Here is a 25,838-nt window from a genome sequence, read left to right on the forward strand (position 1 = left end):
GCCGAAGAAATGCACATGTGCCTCCTTTGTTCCTGGCCACATCTGTTCCAAAATTCAAGTTGGGATCGTAATGGGATCATATTTAAAAAAAGAGAATTTTGTTTACTTACCGTAAATTCTTTTTCTTATAGTTCCGTAATGGGAGACCCAGACCATGGGTGTATAGCTTCTGCCTCCGGAGGACACACAAAGTACTACACTTAAAAGTGTAGCTCCTCCCTCCGAGCATATACACCCCCTGGATAACCAAATATAGCCAATTTAGTGCAAAAGCTGAAGGAGAGTAGCCACCCACAAGTAGAGACAGAGCAAAAAACCGGAACAACCGGAGCCTCTGTCTACAACAACAGCCGGTGAAAACACACGGAACAAGAAAACTGCCAACAGGCAACAGGGAGGGTGCTGGGTCTCCCATTACGGAACTATAAGAAAAAGAATTTACGGTAAGTAAACAAAATTCTCTTTTTCTTCATCGTTCCTTATGGGAGACCCAGACCATGGGACGTCTCAAAGCAGTCCATGGGTGGGAAATAAACAGAAAACTGAGAAGTAGGCGAAACCTAACTTCACAAATGGGTGACAGCCACCTGAAGGATGCGACTGCCCAAGCACGCATCTGCCGAAGCATGAGGATGCACTTGGTAGTGCTTCGAAAAGGTATGCAGACTAGACCAAGTGGCAGCCTGACAGACTTGTTGAGCCGTAGCCTGGTGCCTGAAAGCCCAAGAGGCACCGACAGCTCTGGTCGAATGTGCCTTGATCCCCGGCGGGGGAGGCACCTGAGAACTCTGGTAGGCGTCCGAAATGGTCGATCTGATCCAACGGGCCAAGGTCGGCTTAGAAGCAGAGAGACCCTTGCGCTGACCTGTGGTTAGCACAAAAAGAGAAGTGCACCGCCTAAGAGCAGCGGTGCGAGACACATAGATCCGGAGAGCACGCACCAGATCTAGAGTATGCAGCGCTTTTTCAAAGCGATGAACAGGGGCCGGACAGAAGGAAGGTAAGGTAATGTCCTGGTTAAGGTGGAAAGGAGAGACCACTTAAGGAAGAAAATCCGGAGTCGGACGGAGAACCACCTTGTCTTGATGAAAAACTAAAAAAGGGGCGACTCCGAAGAGAGTGCAGCCAAATCAGAGACTCTCCTGAGGGAAGTTATGGCCACCAGAAAAAACACTTTCTGTGAAAGACTATGCAAAGAGACCTCCCTAAGAGGCTCAAAGGGGGGTTTCTGCAAAACCGTGAGAACTAAATTAAGGTCCCAGGGACCCAAGGGCCGCCGGTAAGGCGTAATGATGTGAGACGCGCCTTGCATGAAGGTGTGGACCTGAGCCAGCCGAGCGATACGCCGCTGGAACAGCACTGACAGAGCTGAGACTTGTCCCTTGAGAGAGCTGAGGGACAGTCCCAGCTGCAGACCGGACTGTAGAAAAGACAAAAGGGTCGGCAAGGAGAATGGCCAAGGAGGATGGTCAGTAGAGTGACACCAGGACAGGAAAATTCTCCAAGTCCTGTGATAGATCTTGGCGGAGGAAGACTTACGGGCCCGAGTCATAGTGGAGATGACTTCAGGAGGGATACCAGAAGCCGTCAAGATCCAGGACTCAAGAGCCACGCCGTCAATTTGAGAGCCGCAGAATTCAGGTGGAAAAAACGGACCTTGTGAGAGAAGGTCTGGACGGTCCGGGAGATGCCACGGCATCTCTACGGACAGATGGAGCAGGTCTGGATACCAAGCTCGCCTGGGCCAGTCCGGTGCAATGAGGATGACTCGACAGCCCTCCATTCTGATCTTGCGCAGAACTCTGGGCAAGAGAGCTAGAGGGGGAAAACACGTAGGACAGACGAAACTGGGACCAGTCTTGAACCAGTGCGTCCGCGGCGAATGCCTGAGAGTCGTGGGAGCGAGCCACGTAAACGGGAACCTTATTGTTGTGACGGGATGCCATTAGGTCCACGTCCGGAGTGCTCCATTTGCGGCAGATTGACTGAAACACTGCCGGGTGCAGGGACCACTCGCCACCGTCCACGGTTTGACGGCTGAGATAATCTGCCTCCCAGTTTTCCACGCTTGGGATGTGGACTACGGATATGGTGGACTTGGAGTCCTCCGCCTATTGAAGGATGCGTTGTACTTCCAACATCGCCAGGCGGCTGCGTGTCCCGCCTTGGTGATTGATGTAGGCAACCGCTGTCGCGTTGTCTGACTGGACTCGAATGTGCCTGCCCGCCAACAGGTGGTGAAAAGCTAGGAGAGCCAGGAGCACGGCTCTGGTTTCCAGCACATTGATTGAAAGGGCTGACTCGGACGGAGTCCAAGTGCCCTGCGCTCTGTGGTGGAGACATACCGCTCCCCAGCCGGATAGGCTGGCATCCGTGGTGAGAATCAACCAGGACGGGGCCAGGAAGGAGCGCCCTTGGGACAGGGAGAGGGGTCGAAGCCACCACTGAAGAGAGCTCCTGGTCCGTGGCGACAGAGCCACTAACCTGTATAAGGAGGAAGGCCGCTTGTCCCAACAGCGGAGAATGTCCAGCTGCAGGGGGCGCAGATGGAACTGGGCAAAGGGAACCGCTTCCATTGATGCCACCATCTGACCCAGCACCTGCATCAGGTGCCTGATGGAATAACGGCGGGGCCTCAGCAGAGAGCGCACCGCCAGCTGGAGTGACAGCTGTTTGTTTAAGGGCAACTTCACAAGTGCCGGCAAAGTCTCGAACTGCATCCCTAGGTACGTGAGCCTCTGGGTCGGAGTCAGAGTGGATTTGGGCAGATTGACCAGCCACCCGAATTGGGCTAGAGTGGCGAGAGTGAGCGAGACACTCCGCTGACAGTCTGCGCTGGATGAAGCCTTGACTAGAAGGTCGTCCAGGTAAGGAATCACTGCTAACCCATGGAGGTGCAGAACCGCAATCACTGCTGCCATGACCTTGGTGAATACCCGAGGGGCCGTGGCTAACCCGAAGGGGAGAGCCACGAATTGGAAATGTTCCTCTCCGATTGCAAAACGTAGTCAACGCTGGTGTGAAACTGCAATTGGCACATGCAGATAGGCATCTCTGATGTCGATGGATGCCAGGAAATCCCCTTGGGACATAGAGGCAATGACCGATCGCAGAGACTCCATGCGAAAGCGCCGCACCTGAACATGCTTGTTGAGAAGCTTGAGATCCAGGATGGGCCGGAAGGAACCGTCCTTCTTGGGGACTAGGAAGAGGTTTGAGTAGAAAACTCTGAACCGTTCCCGGGCGGGAAGCAGTACAATTACTCCATTGGCCTGTAAGGCTGCCACGGCCTGTGAGAAGGCGGCGGCCTTGGAGCAGGGGGGAGTTGAGAGAAAAAATCTGTTTGGCGGGCTGGAAGAGAACTCTATCCTGTAGCCGTGAGAAATGATATCTCTCACTCACTGATCGGAAACGTGTTGAAACCACGCGTCGCCAAAGTGGGAGAGCCTGCCACCGACTAAGGACGTTGCTGGCGCGGACAGATAGTCACGAGGAGTCTGCCTTAGTGGCAGCAGCTCCTGCAGTCTTCTGTGGACGCGCTTTTGGGCGCCAGTTGGATTTCTGGTCCTTGGCTGAGTTAGCGGACAAGGCCGAGGGCTTAGAGGATGACCAGTTGGAGGAACGAAAGGAGCGAAACCTCGACTGATTCCTACCCTGGACAGGTTTCCTGGCTTTATAGTTTGAGGCATGGATGTACTCTTCCCGCCAGTAGCTTCCTTAATAATTTCATCCAGCTGTTCTCCGAACAGCCGGGACCCAGCAAAAGGGAGCCCAGCAAGGTACTTCTTTGAAGAAGCATCTGCCTTCCACTCTCGAAGCCACAAGATTCTGCGGATAGCGAGGGAATTAGCCGAAGCCACCGCAGTGCGGTGAGAAGCCTCCAGCATGGCTGACATGGCATAGGATGAAAAGGCCGAAGCTTAGGAAGTTAAGGCAACCATCTCGGGCATAGAGTCCCTGGTGAGGGAATGCATCTCCTCTAGAGAAGCAGAGATGGCTTTGAGAGCCCACACTGCTGCAAAAGTTGGAGAAAACGCGGCCCCCGCCGCTTCATACACGGATTTGGCCAGAAGGTCAATCTGGCGGTCAGTGGAATCCTTAAGGGAGGTGCCATCAGCCACCGACACAACGGTCCGGGCTGAGAGCCTAGACACCGGAGGGTCTACCTTTGGGGAATGAGCCCACTCCTTGACCACCTCAGGTGGAAAGGGAAACCGGTCATCAGAACCACGCTTTGGGAAGCGTTTGTCAGGACAGGCCCTAGGCTTGGTCACAGCGGCCTGAAAACTGGAGTGGTTAAAGAACACACTCTTTGTCCTCTTAGGCGAGGTAAACTGGTGCTTTTCTGCCAGAGAGGGTTGTTCCTCTGATACTGGCGGATTGAGATCCAGTACAGAATTAATGGAGGCAATCAAGTCACTAACATCTGAGTCACTTTCGGACAGATCAATGGGGCACATGGAGTTAGCCTCCGAGCCCCCTGTAAAGGCATCCTCCTCATCCAGCGAGTTAGCTCTGGAATCAGAGCCGCGGGAGGAGGAGGGAGAGGGAGCCCTGCGTCTCTTCTTAGGAGGACGGGGTCTGGACCCTGATGATGAATCCTCTGTGAGCTCCGGTCCTGAGAGAGCCCTAGCAGCAGAGGCACCCTGTGAAGGGGGCTGATGCATATTCATCAGAGTCCTGGACAGCTGTCCCATGGAGTCAGCAAAGGACTGGGATATGGACCTAGAAAAGGATTCTATCCAAGCCGGGGGGTTCAGCCACAGGAGCAGGAGCAGCCTGAGAAACCACTGGGGGTGAGACTCCAGGCTGTGGCACCGCCAAGTTAGAGCAGGCATCACAATGTGGGTAGGTGCTCGGTTCAGGCAGCAGGAGCTTACATGCAGCGCACACAGTATAAAGCTTTGGGGCCTTGCTCCTCGTGTGAGACATGCTGCTGGAGTGGGGGCTCTGCCAGAGAATGAACCCCAGAGGGTATATACAGAGGTCCACAACCGGAGACCGGTTGTGGCTTACCAGACCGCTGGAGCGGTGTTGTGTGCCCTCCAGATCCCGAAGCCCGGACCCCCAAGCACAGCACCTCAGCAGAGATGCTGCAGACCAGCGCTGCAATGACTGATCGCAGAGAGAACGCTGAGAAAATGGCCGCCGGAGCGGAGAGGGGGCGGGACTTGCTTGAGGAGCGGGATCTGAAGGGCCATAGAGACCTACAGGGGAGGGGACACACACTGCAGTGGGGAGTGTCCCTCCCCTGTACAGAACGGCTGCCGGGAGGAGCCGAGCCTGTCCCTCTGCATGAATGACATGTGAGGGCAGTGAAACAGAAACTAGGCCTCCGGCAAAGCTGGGGCCTAAATTTGAGCGGCGCGGCCGACGCGCAGGCACCGTCGGCGCGGTTCTCAGGCGACAGCTAGAGAACCCGCCGGAAATGTCAGTAAACACAATAAGCACACTCTCCCCAACAATAAAGTACAGGGACCCCGAAATCTAAACGTCTCAGGTACTTAGCTGCTGAGACGCAGGGCCAAGTCCCTGGGGATGAGTGCTCCGGTCCAGCAGGGTCCTGAAGGACTGCGGATGGAGAGCGGTCTCCTGCCAAGCATGGAGACTGTGCTGGCTCCCACTTCAAGCCAGAGCCCAGGAGGGATGGTGAAGGAGCACGGCATGTAAGGCTCCAGCCTAGGAAATCAACCTTAACAGCACCGCCGACACAGTGGGGTGAGAAGGGACATGCCGGGGGTCCAGACGTGGACCCCACTCTTCAATCTCGTTCCAAAAGGAAAAAATCATATGAGAATGCATGTGTGGATGTATGCCTCCTGAACACAAAGCGATAAACTGGCTGGGTCTGCTCACCAGGGGGTGTATAAGCTCAGGGGGAGGAGCTACACTTTTAAGTGTAGTACTTTGTGTGTCCTCCGGAGGTAGAAGCTATACACCCAATGTCTGGGTCTCCCAAAGGAACGATAAAGAAAGAAGTTAAATGCTGTTGAATTAAACCAAATACAGATTAGGGAAATCCACAAATCTATACTATTCAGAATGACCCAGAGGTGATCGTTACCATTTGCTTTCTTCTGGGTGATCTGTGGCCATAAAGCCATGGATCCATAAATCACCATGAACCAGAACGTGACCAGCGGGACAAAGTAGTAGAACTGATACGGGCGGTCCATCACGATGCAGAGGATGACCACCAGGAAGTTCAGGCGGAATAAGACCTGCGGTGACAGAAATGAATGTTACTAATAACATAAAGCAGATGTTCGGGGTACATGGAGTACTATACTAAAATCTCAATAAAAATCCAAGGGTCAACCCCCCCTATTTTTTTTAGTCTGTTTTGTTGAAGTGTAGAAATGGCCGAGCCACAGTAGGCACCTCTACTACAAAATGTGGGGGTCCCGGCCTTCCTATTCTCCCAATACACTCATTCACATGCCACATGTTTGGTCAGCGTCCCCTTTTAACAAAAGGAGAAGTTTTGCTGCTCTTCTGTACATTGGATATGAAACCCCATCCCCAGAGCGCCCCCCAGTGGAACATTGGAATATTTACCAGACGGCAGTTAATGCACTTACATTACTTTGCAAATTTGCAAAAATGTCCGTACCTGGGAGATCCGGTAGATTCCGAAATCCCCCTTTAGCCAGAAATAGGAAAAGTGTCCATATCCAGTCTGAAATAAATAGGCAGCGACCAGAACCCGAACGTGCATGTACACCGGCAAAAACTAGGAGAGAAGGGAGGAAGGCATTAGTGGCTACATCTAGTGTATATTATGGAGTTCTGCAGCAGCTAAAGATTACATTATGAGGTTCTGCAGTGACTAAGATGTGTTATTATGAGTTTCTGCAGCAGCTGAGGTGCGCATTATGAGATTCTGCTGCAGCTGAAGGGTGCATTATGAGGTTCTGCTGCAGCTGAGGGGTGCAAAATGAGGTTCTGCTGCAGCTGAGGGGTGCAAAATGAGGTTCTGCTGCAGCTGAGGGGCGCAATATGAGATTCTGCTGCAGCTGAGGGACGCATTATGAAGTTCTGCTGCAGCCGAGGGGCGCATTATGAGGTTCTGCTGCAGCTGAGGGGCGCATTATGAGGTTCTGCTGCAGCTGAGGGGCGCATTATGAGGTTCTGCTGCAGCTGAGGGGCGCATTATGAGGTTCTGCTGCAGCTGAGGGGTGCATTATGAGGTTCTGCTGCAGCTGAGGGGCGCATTATGAGGTTCTGCTGCAGCCGAGGGGCGCATTATGAGGTTCTGCTGCAGCCGAGGGGCGCATTATGAGGTTCTGAAGTCACAGATGTGTGCTATGAGGTTCTGCAGCAGCTGGTACACAATACTGCATAACACATATTTGACCAACAGAAGAACCTCTTTTTCTCACAGATGGGGCCTACATGTCAATAAGTGGTCGGCCCCAACAGGTGGGGCTTTCTGCAGTCCGAGATCAGAAGCGTCCATGAGGTTCTGCAGCAGCTGGTACACAATACTGCATAAAACACATTTGAGCAACAGAAGAACCTCTTCTTCAGACAGATGTGGAGGAGATGGCGCGTTCTGCAGTCAGAGATCAGCAGCGTCCATGTATTGCCGCTTGTCCGTGCAGATTTCCCTTCCCCTGTGCATTATACGTGGCACGGACAATTCCTTGAAGTGACGATACTCACAGAGCTGGCTCCGGATACATGGTAGATTAATATAACCAGCTGCATCCATCCCTTCCACTCGTCCGTCTGATCACGGTTCAACAATTTTGTCTGAAACCAAACAATGAGAATGTTTTGGTCAGGAAAGCTTCATATATGGTATATACACATCATGTAAACCTCTCTACGGCCACCAAAGGGACAACCAATATCACTCCCTGTGATCAGATCTGAAAACGCTGCCTCCTGCAACAAGGCCTGTGCAACCGCTGCAGCCAATCACTGCCCGCAGTGATGTCCAACACATGACTAACAGCAGCCACGTCTGTCTAAACCAAGGAAGTAACCACAGAAAAGCTCTATGAGATCCATAGTACAAAAGTACAGTAACTGCAGAGATACCTCATCATCAGAGAATTGTACGTAGTAAAATGACTTATTGTCCTCGCAAGTGAAAAACATCAATAAAGAGTAATATCAGCGCTGCGATAACAAAGGTGGCCGATGCCCGAGCACAGGTGCAATATCACCGACATTCCTGCACGTCACCTACACACATAAAAGATTATAGAAACTGTGCTGGTGCAGTCACTGTGTACATACATTACATTACTGATCCTGTACTGATCCTGAGTTACCTCCTGTATTATACTCCAGAGCTGCACTCACTATTCTGCTGGTGCAGTCACTGTGTACATGTATTACATTACTGATCCTGTACTGATCCTGAGTTACCTCCTGTATTATACTCCAGAGCTGCACTCACTATTCTGCTGGTGCAGTCACTGTGTACATACATTACATTACTGATCCTGTACTGATCCTGAGTTACCTCCTGTATTATACTCCAGAGCTGCACTCACTATTCTGCTGGTGCAGTCACTGTGTACATGTATTACATTACTGATCCTGTGCTGATCCTGAGTTACCTCCTGTATTATACTCCAGAGCTGCACTCACTATTCTGCTGGTGCAGTCACTCTGTACATACATTACATTACTGATCCTGAGTTACCTCCTGTATTATATTCCAGAGCTGCACTCACTATTCTGCTGGAGCAGTCACTGTGTACATACATTACATTACTGATCCTGAGTTACCTCCTGTATTATACTCCAGAGCTGCACTCACTATTCTGCTTGTGCAGTCACTCTGTACATATATTACATTACTGATCCGGTACTGATCCAGAGTTACCTCCTGTATTACACTGCAGAGCTGCACTCACTATTCTGCTGGTGCAGTCACTGTGTACATACATTACTTAGCCTGTACTGATCCTGAGTTACATCCTGTATTATATTCCAGAGCTGCACTCACTATTCTGCTGGTGCAGTCACTGTGTACATGCATTATATTTCGGATCCTGTACTGATCCTGAGTTACCTCCTGTATTATACTCCAGAGCTGCACTCACTATTCTGCTGGTGCAGTCACTGTGTACATACATTACTGATCCTGAGTTACCTCCTGTATTATACTCCAGAGCTGCACTCACTATTCTGCTGGTGCAGTCACTGTGTACATACATTACATTACTGATCCTGTAATGATCCTGAGTTACCTCCTGTATTATACTCCAGAGCTGTACTCACTATTCTGCTGGTTGTGTACATACATTACTGATCCTGAGTTACCTCCTGTATTATACTCCAGAGCTGCACTCACTATTCTGCTTCTGCAGTCACTCTGTACATACATTACATTACTTATCCTGTACTGATCCAGAGTTACCTCCTGTATTATCCTCCAGAGCTGCACTCACTATTCTGCTGGTGCAGTCACTGTGTACATACATTATATCTAATTTCAGCCCCTGAATGTTCCCATTCACGGAGTTCAAACAGAGATTGGTGAGAAATTGAAAGACAAAACCTAAAAAAAAAGTGTAGACCTTGTTGCAATTACACGCGGAGCAGACAATCCCCCCATGAGGCGGACGTTACCTCCTTCGTGCTCTCGTTGTAGAAGACCCCCAGCACCAGGATGTAGATGATGGGTATGAAGAACGAGGAGTGGGTGTAGAACTTGTTTTCCTTCATGTACAGGTTGGCGCGGTCACAGAAGTAGAAGTACGCCATGATGAGGCCGAGCTTGGCGAAGGAGAAGAGGGCGACCTCCAGTGTGGAGGCTGCTGGGGTGACGGAGGCCGGCTTCTTCTCCTCCCCGCTCTCTATGTCTGTGCACATCTTGTTCTTCCGGTGTCTGTTCCTCTGGATCACACTGATCGCCACATAGGCCCCGATGGACAAAGCAAAAAAGCATGCTGCCAGCTTCTGTATGAGGGTGAGGGGCGGGGTGGGCTGGCAGCAGGAGCCATCGATGGGCTTGAGGATTTTATTGCAGTAGGAATTCATAAGGATCATGGCGCTCTGCAAGAGAGGACGGTATTACATATAGCCATCATATCACTAATGCCCCCACTGCCCCACTGTGCTAGACAGCCCCAGGATGTGCCCCGAGCCGGGTCATCCAGACACGCCGCCCCCAGAGCCGGGTCGTCCAGACACGCCGCCCCCAGAGCCGGGTCGTCCAGACACGACGCCCCCAGAGCCGGGTCGTCCAGACACGACGCCCCCAGAGACGGGTCGTCCAGCCACGCCGCCCCCAGAGACGGGTCGTCCAGCCTCGACGCCCCCAGAGACGGGTCGTCCAGCCTCGACGCCCCCAGAGACGGGTCGTCCAGCCACGCCGCCCCCAGAGACGGGTCGTCCAGCCTCGACGCCCCCAGAGACGGGTCGTCCAGCCTCGACGCCCCCAGAGCCGGGTCGTCCAGCCTCGACGCCCCCAGAGCCGGGTCGTCCAGCCTCGACGCCCCCAGAGCCGGGTCGTCCAGCCACGACGCCCCCAGAGCCGGGTCGTCCAGCCACGCCGCCCCCAGAGCCGGGTCGTCAAGCCTCGCCGCCCCCAGAGCCGGGTCGTCCAGCCTCGCCGCCCCCCAGAGCCGGGTCGTCCAGCCTCGCCGACCCCCAGAGCCGGGTCGTCCAGCCTCGACGCCCCCAGAGACGGGTCGTCCAGCCTCGACGCCCCCAGAGCCGGGTCGTCCAGCCTCGACGCCCCCAGAGCCGGGTCGTCCAGCCTCGACGCCCCCAGAGCCGGGTCGTCCAGCCACGCCGCCCCCAGAGCCGGGTCGTCCAGCCTCGCCGCCCCCCAGAGCCGGGTCGTCCAGCCTCGCCGCCCCCCAGAGACGGGTCGTCCAGCCACGCCGCCCCCAGAGCCGGGTCGTCCAGCCTCGACGCCCCCAGAGCCGGGTCGTCCAGCCTCGACGCCCCCAGAGCCGGGTCGTCCAGCCTCGACGCCCCCAGAGCCGGGTCGTCCAGCCTCGACGCCCCCAGAGCCGGGTCGTCCAGCCTCGACGCCCCCAGAGTCGGGTCGTCCAGCCTCGACGCCCCCAGAGCCGGGTCGTCCTGCTCTCTATCTGGCTGCCATCCATCAAAACTCTGGCACTTACTATATCTCTGCTGGTTTCTGGGATATGAAGACCATCCAAGGACTGCTCTATCGTTTCTTCTGAGATGAGCCTGGAGACACTGAAAATTTTGATTTTTGATCTTGATTTTCTATTGGTGCCGTTCAATATCGCTGCTGCAATCTCGTTGTAAGCGTCGATCCGCGTGTTGGTGATCATCCTGCGACTGTCAGCCAATAATTGTTCATAGACGGGATCTGTAAACGAGAAACCAACAGGATATTTACATCATCATCATCGAATCTACGGATTCATCTTGTGTCAAGTATTGTGCGGAGAACTGGTCTGACAACATGGAGGATTAGCTCAATACTTTTTATGCAGGGTTGTCGGACAGCGACAGGATGAGGTGTGCCGCCTCTCCCTACACCAGAAGTGATAATGTACGGCACCTTGTAACATCCAGTAGACGTCACTGGTGTCCGCCAGCTTCCCCAAAAACGGCTCCACATCCGTCAGGTTCACTTTGTACTGAGCCAGAGACTCCGCGCTGCCATTGTTCATCTTTATCGACCACTGAAAATAAAGAGGAAAGTTACACGGTGCGTCCTGACCGGCGACATTGCCCTGTGGCCACATTATCATATTACACTGATAGAGCGCTAATTTCTACTGGCCATAGTGTAGCTTTCATCATTACTCTTCTGTATAACTCTCTGATCTCATTTTGGGGGGATTGTGACATCTCAAAGCAGGAGATTCTGTCATTTACATTTTTTTTCCATTTCGGGGCTCAGGATTTTTGTTTTTTTATAAATTCACCCAATCACGCACATACCAAATATGTTAAAAAAGGAAAAAAAAAAATGTACTTGTATTTTGGAAAAGAAAGATTTCAACTTTTATATTTTGTGAGTGTATATATGTAATAAAGAGAATTTTGTTGCTTACCGTAAATTCTTTTTCTTATAGTTCCGACATGGGAGACCCAGACCATGGGTGTATAGCTTCTGCCTCCGGAGGACACACAAAGTACTACACTAAAAGTGTAGCTCCTCCCTCCGAGCATATACACCCCCTGGATGACAAATCTAACCAGTTTAGTGCAAAAGCTGAAGGAGGACATCCACCCATAAGTAGAGAAAGAGTAAAACCCGGAATAACCGGAACCTCTGTCTACAACAACAGCCGGTGAAAACACACGGAACAAGAACTGCCAACAGGCAACAGGAGGGTGCTGGGTCTCCCATGTCGGAACTATAAGAAAAAGAATTTACGGTAAGTAACAAAATTCTCTTTTTCTTCATCGTTCCTTATGGGAGACCCAGACCATGGGACGTCTCAAAGCAGTCCATGGGTGGGAAATAAACAGAACTGAGAAGTAGGCAAAACCTAACTTCACAAATGGGCGACAGCCGCCTGAAGGATGCGTCTGCCCAAGCTCGCATCTGCCGAAGCATGAGCATGCACTTGGTAGTGCTTCGAAAAGGTGTGCAGACTAGACCAAGTGGCAGCCTGACAAACCTGCTGAGCCGAAGCCTGGTGCCTGAAAGCCCAAGAGGCACCGACAGCTCTGGTCGAGTGCGCCTTAATCCCTGGCGGTGGGGGCACCTGAGAACATTGCTAGGCATCGGATATGGCCGACCTAATCCAACGAGCTAGGGTCGGTTTAGAAGCCGAGAGACCCTTGCGCTGACCCGTGGTTAGCACAAAAAGAGAGGTGCACCGCCTAAGAACAGCGGTGCGTGACACATAGATTTGGAGCGCCCGCACCAAATCCAAAGTATGCAATGCTTTCTCAAAGCGATGCACAGGGGCCGGACAAAGGGAAGGCAATGAAATGTCCTGGTTAAGGTGGAAAGGAGACACCACCTTAGGGAGAAAGTCCGGAGTCGGACGAAGAACCACCTTGTCTTGGTGAAAAACCAAAAAAGGTGACTCCGAAGAGAGCGCAGCCAAATCAGAGACTCTCCTGAGAGAAGTGATGGCCACCAGAAAGACCACTTTCTGTGAAAGTCGAAACAAAGGAACCACCCTAAGAGGCTCAAAGGGGGGTTTCTGTAAGGCCGTGAGGACCAGATTAAGGTCCCAGGGATCCAAAGGCCGCCGGTAAGGAGGAATGATGTGAGATGCGCCCTGTATGAAGGTGCGCACCTGGGCCAGTCGGGCGATACGCCGCTGGAACAATACCGACAGAGCCGAGACCTGTCCCTTGAGGGAATTGAGGGATAGTCCTAGCTGCAGACCGGACTGTAGAAAGGACAGGATGGTCGGCAAAGAAAACGGCCAAGGAGCATGGCCGGAAGAGCGACACCAGGACAGGAAAATCCTCCAAGTCCTGTGGTAAATCCTGGCCGAGGAAGACTTCCGAGCCTGAGTCATAGTGGAGATGACCTCGGAAGGAATGCCTGAAGCCGTCAGGATCCAGGACTCAAGAGCCACGCCGTCAATCTGAGAGCCGCAGAATTCTGGCAGAAAAACGGACCTTGTGAGAGAAGGTCTGGGCGGTCCGGGAGATGCCACGGCATTTCTACAGACAGACGGATCAGGTCTGGGTACCAAGCTCGCCTGGGCCAGTCTGGAGCAATGATTATAACCCGACGGCCCTCCATTCTGATCTTGCGCAGGACTCTGGGCAAGAGAGCAAGAGGGGGAAACACGTAGCCCAGACGGAACTGGGACCAATCTTGAACCAGCGCGTCCGCTGCCAAGGCCTGAGGATCGTGGGAGCGAGCCACGTAAACCGGGACCTTGTTGTTGTGCCGGGATGCCATTAGATCCACTTACGGAGTGCCCCACTTGCGGCAGATTGACCGGAACACTGCCGGATGCAGGGCCCACTCGCCGCTGTCCACGGTTTGACGGCTGAGATAATCTGCCTCCCAGTTTTCTACGCCTGGGATGTGGACTGCGGATATGGTGGACTTGGAGTCCTCCGTCCACTGAAGGATGCGTTGAACCTCCAACATCGCCAGGCGGCTGCGAGTCCCGCCCTGGTGATTGATGTAGGCAACTGCTGTCGCGTTGTCCGACTGGACTCGAATGTGCTTGCCCGCCAACAGGTGGTGAAAGGCTACGAGAGCTAGAAGTACAGCAATGATTTCCAGCACATTGATCGAGAGGACTGATTCGGACGGAGTCCAAGTGCCCTGTGCTCGGTGGTGGAGAAATACTGCTCCCCAGCCGGAGAGACTGGCGTCCGTGGTGAGGATCACCCAGGACGGAGTCAGGAAGGAGCGTCCCTGGGACAGAGAGAGGGGCCGAAGCCACCACTGAAGAGAGCTCCTGGTCTGTGGCGACAGAGCCACCAGCCTGTGCAAGGAAGCGGTCCGCTTGTCCCAAAAGCGGAGAATGTCCAGCTGCAGAGGGCGCAGATGGAACTGGGCAAAGGGAACCGCTTCCATTGACGCCACCATCTGACCCAGCACCTGCATGAGGTGCCTGATGGAATGACGGCGGGGCTTCATCAGAGAACGCACCGCCAGATGAAGGGACTGCTGTTTGACTAAGGGCAGCTTCACAAGTGCCGGCAGAGTCTCGAATTGCATCCCTAGGTACGTAAGTTCCTGGGTCGGAGTCAGAGTGGACTTGGGCAGATTGACAAGCCACCCGAATTGAACAAGCGTGGCGAGAGTGAGCGAGACACTCCGCTGACAGTCTGCACTGGATGAGGCCTTGACTAGAAGGTCGTCCAGGTAGGGGATTACTGCCAACCCCTGGAGATGCAGAACCGCAACCACTGCTGCCATGACCTTGGTGAACACACGAGGGGCCGTGGCTAACCCGAAGGGGAGAGCCACGAATTGGAAATGTTCCTCTCCGATTGCAAAGCGTAGCCAACGCTGGTGTGAAACTGCAATTGGCACATGCAGATAAGCATCTCTGATGTCGATGGATGCTAGAAAATCTCCTTGGGTCATTGAGGCAATGACCGATCGCAGAGATTCCATGCGAAAGTGCCGCACCTGAACATGCTTGTTGAGAAGCTTGAGATCCAGGATGGGCCGGAAGGAACCGTCCTTCTTGGGGACTAGGAAGAGGTTTGAGTAGAAAACTCTGAACCATTCCCGGGCGGGAACCGGAACAATTACTCCGTTGGCCTGCAAGGATGCCACGGCCTGTGAGAAGGCGGCGGCTTTGGAGCAGGGGGGAGTGGACATAAAAAATCTGTTTGGCGGGCTGGAAGAAAATTCTATCCTGTAGCCGTGGGAGATGATATCCCGCACCCACTGATCGGAGACGTGTTGAAACCACACGTCGCCAAAGTGGGAGAGCCTGCCACCGACCAAGGACATTGCTGGCGCAGCCAGATAGTCAAGAGGAGGCTGCCTTAGTGGCAGCGGCTCCTCCGTTCTTCTGAGGACGCGGCTTCGCGCGCCAGCTGGGTTTTCGATCCTTGGCTGAGTTAGTGGACGAAGCTGAGGGCTTAGAGGATGACCAGTTAGAGGAACGAAAGGAACGAAACCTCGACTGGTTCCTGCCCTGGACAGGTTTCCTGGTTTTAGTTTGTAGCAAGGAAGTACTCTTCCCGCCAGTGGCTTCCTTAATTATCTCATCCAGTTGTTCACCGAACAGCCGGGACCCAGCAAAGGGGAGCCCAGCAAGGTACTTCTTAGAAGAAGCGTCTGCTTTCCACTCTCGAAGCCACAAGATCCTGCGGATCGCGAGGGAATTAGCGGAAGCCACCGCCGTGCGGTGAGAAGCCTCCAGAATGGCAGACATGGCATAGGATGAAAAAGCGGAAGCTTGGGAAGTTAAGGCAACCATTTCGGGTATAGAGTCCCTGGCGAGGGAATGTATCTCCGCCAGAGAAGCAGAGACTGCCTTAAGAGCCCACACTGCTGCAAAAGACGGGGAGAACGAGGCTCCTGCCGCCTCATATACAGATTTGGCCAGAAGGTCAACCTGGCGGTCAGTGGGATCCTTAAGAGAGGTGCCATCGGCCACAGATACGACTGTCCGGGCCGAGATTCTAGACACCGGAGGGTCTACCTTTGGTGAGTGAGCCCACTCCTCGACCACTTCTGGTGGAAAGGGGAAAACGGTCATCAGAACTACGCTTTGGGAAGCGTTTGTCAGGACAGGCCCTGGGCTTGGTAACAGTGGCCTGAAAACTGGAGTGGTTAAAAAACATACTCCTTGCTCTCTTAGGTGAGGTAAACTGGTGTTTTTCTACCAGAGAGGCTTGTTCCTCTGACACTGGTGGATTGAGGTTCAGTACGGAGTTAATGGATGCAATCAAGTCACTAACATCCGCATCACCCTCAGATAAATCAATGGGGTACATAGAGGTAGCGTCTGAGCCCACAGTAAAAGTATCCTCCTCGCCCTGCAATTCAGCTCGTGAATCAGAGCCGTGGGACGAGGAAGGAGAAGAGTCCCTGCGTCTCCGTTTAGGAGGACGGGGTCCAAAAACATGCTCTGTTAGCTCTGCAGAGCGAGTCGGAGCAGCAGAGGCGCCCTGAGAAGGGGGCTGATGCATGGTCAGCAGAGTCCGGGACAGCTGTCCCATAGAGTCGGCAAAAGACTGGGAGATAGCTCTGGAAAAAGATGCTACCCAAGCCGGGGGTTCAGCCACCGGGGCCGGAGCAGCCGGAGGGACCCCTGAGGAGGCTCCAGGCTGAGGCACCACCATGTTAGAGCAGGCATCACAATGTGGATATGTGCTCGGTTCTGGCAGAATGAGCTTAAATGCAGTGCATATAGAGTACAGCTTAGCAGACTTGCTCCTAGTGAGAGACATGCTGCTGAGGTGGAGGCTCTGCAGTAAAGAATACACTCCTTTAGAATGACCCCCAGAGAGTGTATAATAAAGCCCACAACCAGAGGTTGTGGCTTACCAGACCGGTTTTTGTGTGCCCTCCGGATTCCACAGCTCGGACCCCCAGTGGATGCAGCAGCTGCAGCAGCCAGCGCCGATCAGTGTGTAAACGCTGATAAAATGGCGCCGGAGTGAGGAGGGGGGGCGGGGATTAGCCCAAGAGCGGGAACCGGAGGGCCAAGGAGAGATACAGGGGAGGGAAACATCCCCTCAGAGAGGAGTGTCCTCCCCTCTGCTGAACGGCCGGTGGGCGGCGCCACACTGTTCCCCTGCATGACTGACATGCAGGGGAACTGAAAACGAAACTAGGCCGCAACTGAAGCCGGGGCCTAGATTTTTACATGCGGCCGACGAGCAGGCACCCTCGGCGCGGTTCTCAGGAAAAACCCAGAGAACCGGCCGGAAATCACAGCAAAGGTAAAAAACACACTCCCCCCTCAATAAATGTACAAGGGACCCCTGAATAACGTCTCAAGCCGGGGCCTAAATTTGAGCGGTGCGGCCGGCGCGCAGGCACCATCGGCGCGGTTCTCAGGCGACAGCTAGAGAACCCGCCGGAAATGTCATAAAACTCACTCAGCACACTCTCCCACAACAATAAAGTACAGGGACCCCCAATATATAAACGTCTCAGGTACTTAGCTGCTGAGACGCAGGGTTCCAAGTCACTGGGGATGAGTGCTCCGGTCCAGCAGGATCCTGAAGGGCTGCAGATGGAGACCGGTCTCCTGCCAAGCATGGAGAACCGTGCTGGCTCCCACTTCAAGCCAGAGCCCAGGAGGGATGGTGAAGGAGCACGGCATGTAAGGCTGCAGCCTTGGAATCAACCTTAACAGCACCGCCGACACAGTGGGGTGAGAAGGGACATGCCAGGGGTCCAGACTTGTACCCGCTTTTCTTAAAACTCTTTCCAAAAATGAAAAATCAGATGAGAATGCATGTGTGGATGTATGCCTCCTGACACAAAGCGATAAACTGGCTAGATCTGGTTCTCCAGGGGGTGTATAAGCTCAGAGGGAGGAGCTACACTTTTGAGTGTAGTACTTTGTGTGTCCTCCGGAGGCAAAAGCTATACACCCCATTGTCTGGGTCTCCCATAGGAACGATAAAGAATTGCTCCCTGACTTTATATTATTCCTACTGTCAGTACTCATTGTACTAGGTAGCTTTCCTGCTGGATTTATGTCTGTTCCCCTTTAGGTCCCAGCGAAGCTCTCCTCCCATCCAGCTGCTGATTATCAGTATTCCCCTTGGGCTATGTGCCCACAGGACTACGTACCCGCGGATTTTGCCGTGGAAAACCTACGGATTTATCTGGAGTTTCTAGATAAATATGCAGGTTTCAGCATGTACAGACACTCCCCATGTTATCCTATGGGACATGGGGAGTGCTGTGTCCATGCTGCGGTATGTGCGGCTGCAGAATATGCTGCGGATGTCCCGCAGTCAGACATAACTGCATGTCAATTATTCCTGCGGAAATCCCGCTCCTCCACTATGGAGATACAGGCCGGGACTTCCGCAGGTAAATCACATGAATATCCGCAGATTTTCCGCTGGAATCACGCAGCTATGGATAGCTGCGGATTCCGGGGAGCTGCTGCGGGAAACCTGCGGATATATCCGCGGGTACATAGCCCCGTGGGCACATAGCCTTGTGCTTATATACTCCCTTCTTACCTGGACTGGGGCTGGTGGGTATTATTGAGTTCATTCCTCTGGGTGCAAGCAGGTGGCTTGTACTCGTCTGTGGTATTGTGGCTGAAACTTACCGATCTTCTACCTGTGTCATTTGTGGATAAGTAGTTTATGCATTTTCCCCGTGTGTCCTGCATGATGAAGAGCGCATCCTACTCATTCCCCATTTAGATTCCAGCACTAGGGATACCTAGGGTCAGGTATCCTGCTAGGCACATAGGTGCGGAACCTATGTAGCATGGTGTGTGACCTCAGGTACCAGCGATAGGTTTGCTTACGGGTCTCCCCCTTCCCTAGACACAGGGCTTCCCTTTCCTTTCTCTTGGTACTTCCCAGTACCTAGGATGACACCTAAACTTTTAAATGCCGCTTGCCTGATTGACAGCAGCATCTCAGAGGTTACACTGTTGGGATCATATAATGTATAACCATAGGGGGTTTATGAGAATAAAAGCCTCTCTCTTCTACAGAAGAAAGGCTCTGAACATTTATTTTATGAGCCATCTTAAAGGGAACCTGTGACTAGTTTTTTCACTATTAAACTAAAAGAATCCCCTTCTGCAGCTCCGGGGCTGCATTCTATGAAGGTGCATCTTGGCCCCGACTCCCCTTCCAGACCCCAAAAATAATAAAACCTGACCATTAGATATGTTAATTACCTTTTGTGGCTCAGAAGGGCGGGCTCACTTTCTGCTCCTTTATCCCCCTCCTGCCGCTGATCGCCATCCTCCTTTCTTGATTGACGGGATGACATCCTCCCCCTCGTTGCATTTTCAAATCTCGCGCCTGTGCAGTTATGTCCGCTCGCGCAGGCGCAGTTCCCTCTGAAATATCGCGGGCAGAGCAGAAAACATAGCTGCCCTCTCTCGCGCTGGTGAGCTAAATGCGCAGGCGCGCGGATTAGGTTCGGTATGAGGATGACGCTGGTGAGGTCATGCACAACGCTGACCATAATATCGCGCCTGCACATTTAGCTCACCGCTGCGCGCAAAAGCAGCTATGTTTTCTGCTCTGCCCGCAAAATGGCCGAGCTCACTGCGCCTGCGCGAGATTTGAAAATGCGACAAGGAGGATGATGGAGGCGTCAATCAAATAAGGAGGACGGCGAAAAGCGGCAGGAGGGGGATAAAGGAGCAGAAAATGAGCCCGCCCATCTGAGCCACACAGGTAATTAGCATACCTAACAGTCAGGTTTTATTAAGTTATGTTTGGGGTCTGGAAGGGGAGTCAGGGCCAAGGTGCACCTTCATAGAACGCGGCCCAGGAGCTGCAGAAGGGGAGACTTTTAGTTTAATAGGGAAAAATCTGGTGACAGGTTCCCTTTAAAGGGACGGTCTTATTAACCAATCAAGGTGATCAGCGCTCAAAGTTACAGTATTATTAGCAACTTACCGTGGCGGCTCCGGCTACAACAATTTGAGGCTTTGACGATGGGCTCTGGATAGTAAGAATAGAATAAAAAGACATTAAATGCAATAAGAGGCTTCACCCGACATCTACAACAACTTTACATTTGCAATCATAACAATGCTGCCCCCTACATAGTCAAAATCAGTTAAAACACCCAGCGATCATAATGTGACTAGCCCTTTAAGGGGCATATGACGAGAGCTGTATAAATCTGTACGCAGTGATCAGAGCAATAGAGGAGGGTGTCCGCATGCACCTCGATCAGAGTGTGGAAGCATTGCTTCATGGAGCCGTTCACCTCCGGATACCACAGGAAATCCTGGAAGAAAAAAAAAAAATCAGATTTTTGTCAATGCTCCGTATTCTATCAGCATCATTATTTAAATAAAGCTGGACTTCAAGGGGTTAAACTTTAACACAGCATATGCCGTGAAGTGTGAGATCTAAAAGGGGGGCCGCACTTGCCCACCACCACTTCATTTATTCTCAATCTGATGCTGCATTCAACCATCCCATGGAAAAAGAAAGAAGCGGTGGCGCACATTGATCAAGACCCCGCCTATCAGGAACTGATCACCTATCATTTGGATCTGATCAATTTTGGTGCTGGATTCACGGTAGTAGAAGGAGGAACCACTTACCACCCGGATGTTATGGTCGTCGTCCTCGAACGGTATGTTCTCATGCTGTGGAGACAAGAAAGATGATCATCCAAATGCCATGGAAGGACACAAGGCGCAATGCTGCGTCTTCACCTCTTGCCGTCTATGATATCCCTATTCCCTGACAGCAAGAAGAGATCTTGAAAATGGGGAGAACTTGATCAGAAAATATCCCACCTCGAATGATCAATATTAGTCCTGTACACGGACCCCACTGAGCAAACCCCACAGACGTGTCCACCCGGTACGTCTGATTATGCTGTCAGCTGTAAATGACCCGGGCAGCGGCCGACCATGTAATATAGTGACTGATGGGGAGTCCGGACATCACCGACATCTGCAGACATCAGGACCTAGCACTATATATGTACGTGCTTATATCAGAAGCCAATGATGTGACCGGACTCCAGGAGGCAGCGCACCGCAGCCTGTGTCACCGCAGAAAACAGACAGCCCGAGGGCCGGCACGCTCCTCACAGACACTCACCTTGATTCCTTGCTCTTTGACGTGTGGGTTAAGAATCTTCACAAAAGCGAAGAACAGCTGACGGATGCGAGAGTCTCCCACAAACGTGACACGCTGGTTTCTCAGGCAGCTTGTGGCATCGCTAGGAAAGAAAGACGAAAAACGAACGGCTCAGAGGAGGAGGAGGTGAGCTGTGAAATCACCTACTGAGGATCGGGTATTATTTTCTGTATATAGAGGTGTTGTCAATCATTGTACAGGAGGGGGGAGAAGGTGAGCTGTGACCACCTATCGTGAATGGTGGATCCTGTGTTATCTTGGTGTTACGTCATTATAATGCGGGTGGGGAGGAGGGGAGAGCGTGGGAGGGCGGGTTTGGAGACGACGCGGGGCGGGCGGGTTGGGAGACGACGCGGGGCGGGCGGGTTGGGAGACGACGCGGGGCGGGCGAGTTGGGAGACGACGCGGGGCGGGCGGGAGGGGAGACGACGCGGGGCGGGCGGGAGGGGAGACGACGCGGGGCGGGCGGGAGGGGAGACGACGCGGGGCGGGCGGGAGGGGAGACGACGCGGGGCGGGCGGGAGGGGAGACGACGCGGGGCGAGCGGGAGGGGAGAGAGCGATCCTAAATCGAGTAACGAGCACACTCACTCATGACTATGACAACCCCTTTAAGCGCATTAAAAAAAACCTCATCACTAAATTTTTGTTAGAAGTTTTTACAAGAGATTGTCCAAAGCAGAGGACCCGATGTGTGGACGCAGGGCTGGCCGGGTCAGGGAGGGAGGAACGCAGGTTTCTGACCCTCTCCATACCTTGACTTGTATTTGTGCATCATACAGGTGTACGGCTGCCACACGTTCTCCCCCAGGAAGCGGCCGCTGGATATGAGGTATCCGCACGTGTCATCTCCTGCTAGGAAGAAACATAAGAGGGTATTAGCCAAGTTACATCCCTGACAGCCACGTAACCAGCGGGGACAACTCTACGACACCAAAAAATGGGGCAGCTTTTCTTGGACCTGGTTTTGAAAAGAAGGGAATTTTGTTTACTTACCGTAAATTCCTTTTCTTCTACCTCCAATTGGGAGACCCAGACAATTGGGTGTATAGCTACTGCCTCCGGAGGCCACACAAAGTATTACACTCAAAAGTGTAAACCCCTCCCCTCTGCTATACACCCTCCCGTGCATCACGGGCTCCTCAGTTTTGGTGCAAAAGCAGGAAGGAGGAAACTTATAAATTGGTCTAAGGTAAATTCAATCCGAAGGATGTTCGGAGAACTGAAACCATGACCAAGAACAATTCACTCTGAACAACATGTGAACACAAAGAATAACAGCCCGAAGGGAACAGGGGCGGGTGCTGGGTCTCCCAATTGGAGCTAGAAGAAAAGGAATTTACGGTAAGTAAACAAAATTCCCTTCTTCTTTGTCGCTCCATTGGGAGACCCAGACAATTGGGACGTCCAAAAGCAGTCCCTGGGTGGGTAAAAGAATACCTCGTAATAGAGCCGTAAAACGGCCCCTTCCTACAGGTGGGCAACCTCCGCCTGAAGGACTCGGCTACCTAAGCTGGCATCTGCCGAGCGTAGATATGCACTAGATAGTGCTCCGTGAAAGCGTGCAGACTCAACCAGTTAGTCGCCTGACACACCTGCTGAGCCGTAGCCTGGTGCAGCAACGCCCAGGACGCACCCACGGCTCTGGTAGAATGGGCCTTCAGCCTTGAAGGAACCGGAAGCCCAGCAGAACGGTAGGCTTCAAGAATTGGTTCCTTGATCCACCGAGCCAAGTTGACTTGGGAGCTTGCGACCCTTTACGCTGGTCAGCGACAAGGACAAGAGCGCATCCAAGCGGCGCAGGAGCGCCGTACAAGAATGTAGAGTCTGAGTGCTCTCACCAGACCTAACAAGTGCAAATCCTTTTCACGTTGGTGAACCGGATGAGACCAACAGAAGGTAAGAAGATATCCTGATTGAGATGAACAGAGGATACCACCTTCGGGAGAAATTCCAGAACCGAATGCAGAACCAGCTTGTCCTGGTGCAACCCCAGGAAGGGGGACTTTACATGACAGCGCTGTTATGTCAGACACTCTGCGGAGTGACGTGACTACCACTAGGAAGACCACGCTCTGCGAAGGCGTGAAAGAGAATATCCCTCATTGGCTCGAAGGGTGGATTCTGAAGAGCCGGTATCACCCTGTTCCGATTCCAGGGTTCTAGCCGACGCTTGTAAGGAGGGACTATATGGCAAACCCCCTGCAGGACCGTGCGTACCTGAGGGAGTTTGGCTAGACGCTTTTGAAACACAAACACAGAAAGCGTCGAAACTTGTCCCTTAAGGGAACCGAGAGACAACCCCTTTTCCATTCTGGATTGAAGGAAGGACAGAAGTGGCAAGGCGAATGGCCAGAGAGTAAAACTCTGATCAGAGCACCAGGATAAGAAGATCTTCCACGTCCTGTGGTAGATCTTGGCGGACGTTGGTTTCTTGGCCTGTCTCATAGTGGCCATGACCTCTTGAGATAACCCTGAAGACGCTAGGATCCAGTACTCAATGGCTACGCAGTCAGGTTGAGGGTCGCAGAATTCAGAATGCGTCTGCCGCCAGAGCTCTGTGATCTTGAGAACGTGCCATGAATGCCGGGACCTTGTTGTTGTGCCGGGACGCCAATAGGTCGACGTCCGGCTTCCCCCAGCGGCAACAATCTCTTGAAACACGACCGGTCGAAGAGACCATTCCCCTGCGTCCATGCCCTGGCGACTGAGAAAGTCTACTTCCCAGTTTTCTACGCCCGGGATGTGAACTGCGGAGATGGTGGAGGCTGTGGCTTCCACCCAAAGCAGAATCCGCCGGACTTGCTGGAAGGCTTGACGACTGCTTGTGCCGCCTTGGTGGTTGATGTATGCCACCGCCGTGGCGTTGTCCGACTGAATTCGGATCTGCCTGCCTTCCAGCCATGGCTGGAACGCTATTAGGGCTAGAACACTGCCCTTATCTCCAGAACATTGATCTGGAGGGGGGACTCTGCTGAGTCCATGTACCCTGAGCCCTGTGGTGGAGGAAGACTCCCTGACAGACTCGCGTCCGCCGTGACCACAGCCCAGGATGTGGGCAGGAAGGATTTTTCCTTCGACAAGAGTGGGAAGAAGCCACCACTGAAGGGAGGCCATGGCTGCCCGAGAAGGAGCAACGTTCTTGTCGAGGGACGTCGATTTGCTGTCCCATTTGCGGAGAACGTCCCATTAAGGTGGGCGCAGATGACTCTGCGCAAACGGAGCTGCCTCCATTGCTGCCACCAACTTCTCTAGGAAGTGCATGAGGCGCCTCAAGGGTGTGACTGGGCTCGAAGGAACGATTGCACTCTGTCTGAAGTGAACGCTGTTTGTCCAGCGGAAGCTTCACTATCGCTGAGAGAGTATGAAACTCCATGCCGAGATATGTCAGTGATTGGGCCGGTGTCAATTTTGACTTTAGGAAAAATTGATGAACCACTCGAATCTCTGGAGAGTCTTAGAGCAATGTTCAGGCTGTGTTGGCATGCCATCCGAGAGGGGGCCTTGACCAGCAGATTGCCTGAGAGAGTAGGACCGCTACCACCGTTGTCATGACCTTGGTGAAGGCCCGTAGGGCTGTCACCAGGCCGAAAGTTAGTGCCACGAACTGAAGGTGTTCGTTCCCTATGGCGAAGCGCAGGAAGCGCTGATATTCTGGTACAATCGGCACGTGGAAATAAGCATCCCTGATGTCGATTGATGCTAGGAAACCTCCTTGGGCCCTCAAAGGTGATGGCAAGCGGAGAGATTCCATCCGGAACCGTCAGGTTCTCAGTCCGTTGAGCCGTGCGAAGTCCAGAACGGGGCGGAGTGACCCGTCCTATCTGGTACCACGAACAAGCTGGAGCAAAAAGCCGCGACTACGTTCTTGAAGGGGAACGAGGATCGCAACTCCTCCTGCCTTTGGAGTGTTCACCGTGCATCGGCTCGCTCGGGGGACGGAGATGCTGTGAAACAACGAGTCGGAGGACGAGAACTGAGCTCTATCCTGTGACCGTAAGACAGAATGTCTCCTACATCGGTCTTGGACATGTGGGGACCACTCCCCTGACCTGGACCGCCATGCAGAAAGGGTTCTCTGTGCACGGCGGAGGATGAAATACCACCGCCTGAGACGTCAAGACGCTAATTGCGGAGCACAGGATGACAGCATTGATCTGAGACAGAGCAGCTGAGATAGCCTGGAGTGCCCACCCCTGCAAAGGCTGGGGCAACGGACGCGCCTATGGCTTCATAGATGGATCCCATTAGGAGTTCTATCTGTCTGTTTTTGGCATTCTTGAGCGAGGACCCGCCAGCCACTGCTACTACTGATCTAGCCGCCAGTCCGAGACTGGCGGGCACCTTATGACACTGAGCCGAAACCTTAACAACGTCAGAGGGGAAGGGACAACGTGTTATAAGGCGTTCAGTAAAACGCTTGTCCGGGAAGGTGTGCTTCTGGACAAAATCTGTGAAGCCTTGAGAGCCACGTCCGGACAGAGTCCTGGGTTGCGACCTCCGCCCCATCCTCTAGAGAGTCCTAAAGCTGAGACCCTAGAAGTCAGGGAAGATTCCAAGCAAGGCTGCTTAGCCGGACTGGGACTGCGGTTCGTGCTGGAGTTTACCACGTAATAACTAGAGGCCACCCCAGGAACACGCTTCGTCGCAGACCGAGGGAGGCCTGGG

General features: G+C 53.0%; 1 protein-coding gene across 2 annotated transcripts in view; it reads right to left on the bottom strand.

Annotated features, from left to right (window-relative positions):
- Nucleotides 1–25,838, bottom strand: part of CASD1 (CAS1 domain sialic acid O acetyltransferase 1) — a 139,947-nt gene that overhangs the window by 89,666 nt on the left and 24,443 nt on the right. The window contains exons 3-13 of one of the 2 annotated variants that reach the window (XM_075315665.1): nucleotides 21,926–22,025; nucleotides 21,133–21,253; nucleotides 20,625–20,669; nucleotides 20,240–20,302; nucleotides 19,966–20,010; nucleotides 11,507–11,630; nucleotides 11,097–11,311; nucleotides 9,592–10,017; nucleotides 7,666–7,755; nucleotides 6,614–6,733; nucleotides 6,065–6,221 (exon numbers count right to left, since the gene is read on the bottom strand). In XM_075315665.1, coding sequence (XP_075171780.1) covers nucleotides 6,065–6,221; nucleotides 6,614–6,733; nucleotides 7,666–7,755; nucleotides 9,592–10,017; nucleotides 11,097–11,311; nucleotides 11,507–11,630; nucleotides 19,966–20,010; nucleotides 20,240–20,302; nucleotides 20,625–20,669; nucleotides 21,133–21,253; nucleotides 21,926–22,025 — 1,506 coding nt within the window. The remainder of the gene's footprint in view (nucleotides 1–6,064; nucleotides 6,222–6,613; nucleotides 6,734–7,665; nucleotides 7,756–9,591; nucleotides 10,018–11,096; nucleotides 11,312–11,506; nucleotides 11,631–19,965; nucleotides 20,011–20,239; nucleotides 20,303–20,624; nucleotides 20,670–21,132; nucleotides 21,254–21,925; nucleotides 22,026–25,838) is intronic. The other variant, XM_075315666.1, reaches the window with a different exon arrangement.

The sequence above is a fragment of the Anomaloglossus baeobatrachus genome, chromosome 6, assembly GCF_048569485.1.
Source record: "Anomaloglossus baeobatrachus isolate aAnoBae1 chromosome 6, aAnoBae1.hap1, whole genome shotgun sequence".
Taxonomy (NCBI): domain Eukaryota; kingdom Metazoa; phylum Chordata; class Amphibia; order Anura; family Aromobatidae; genus Anomaloglossus; species Anomaloglossus baeobatrachus.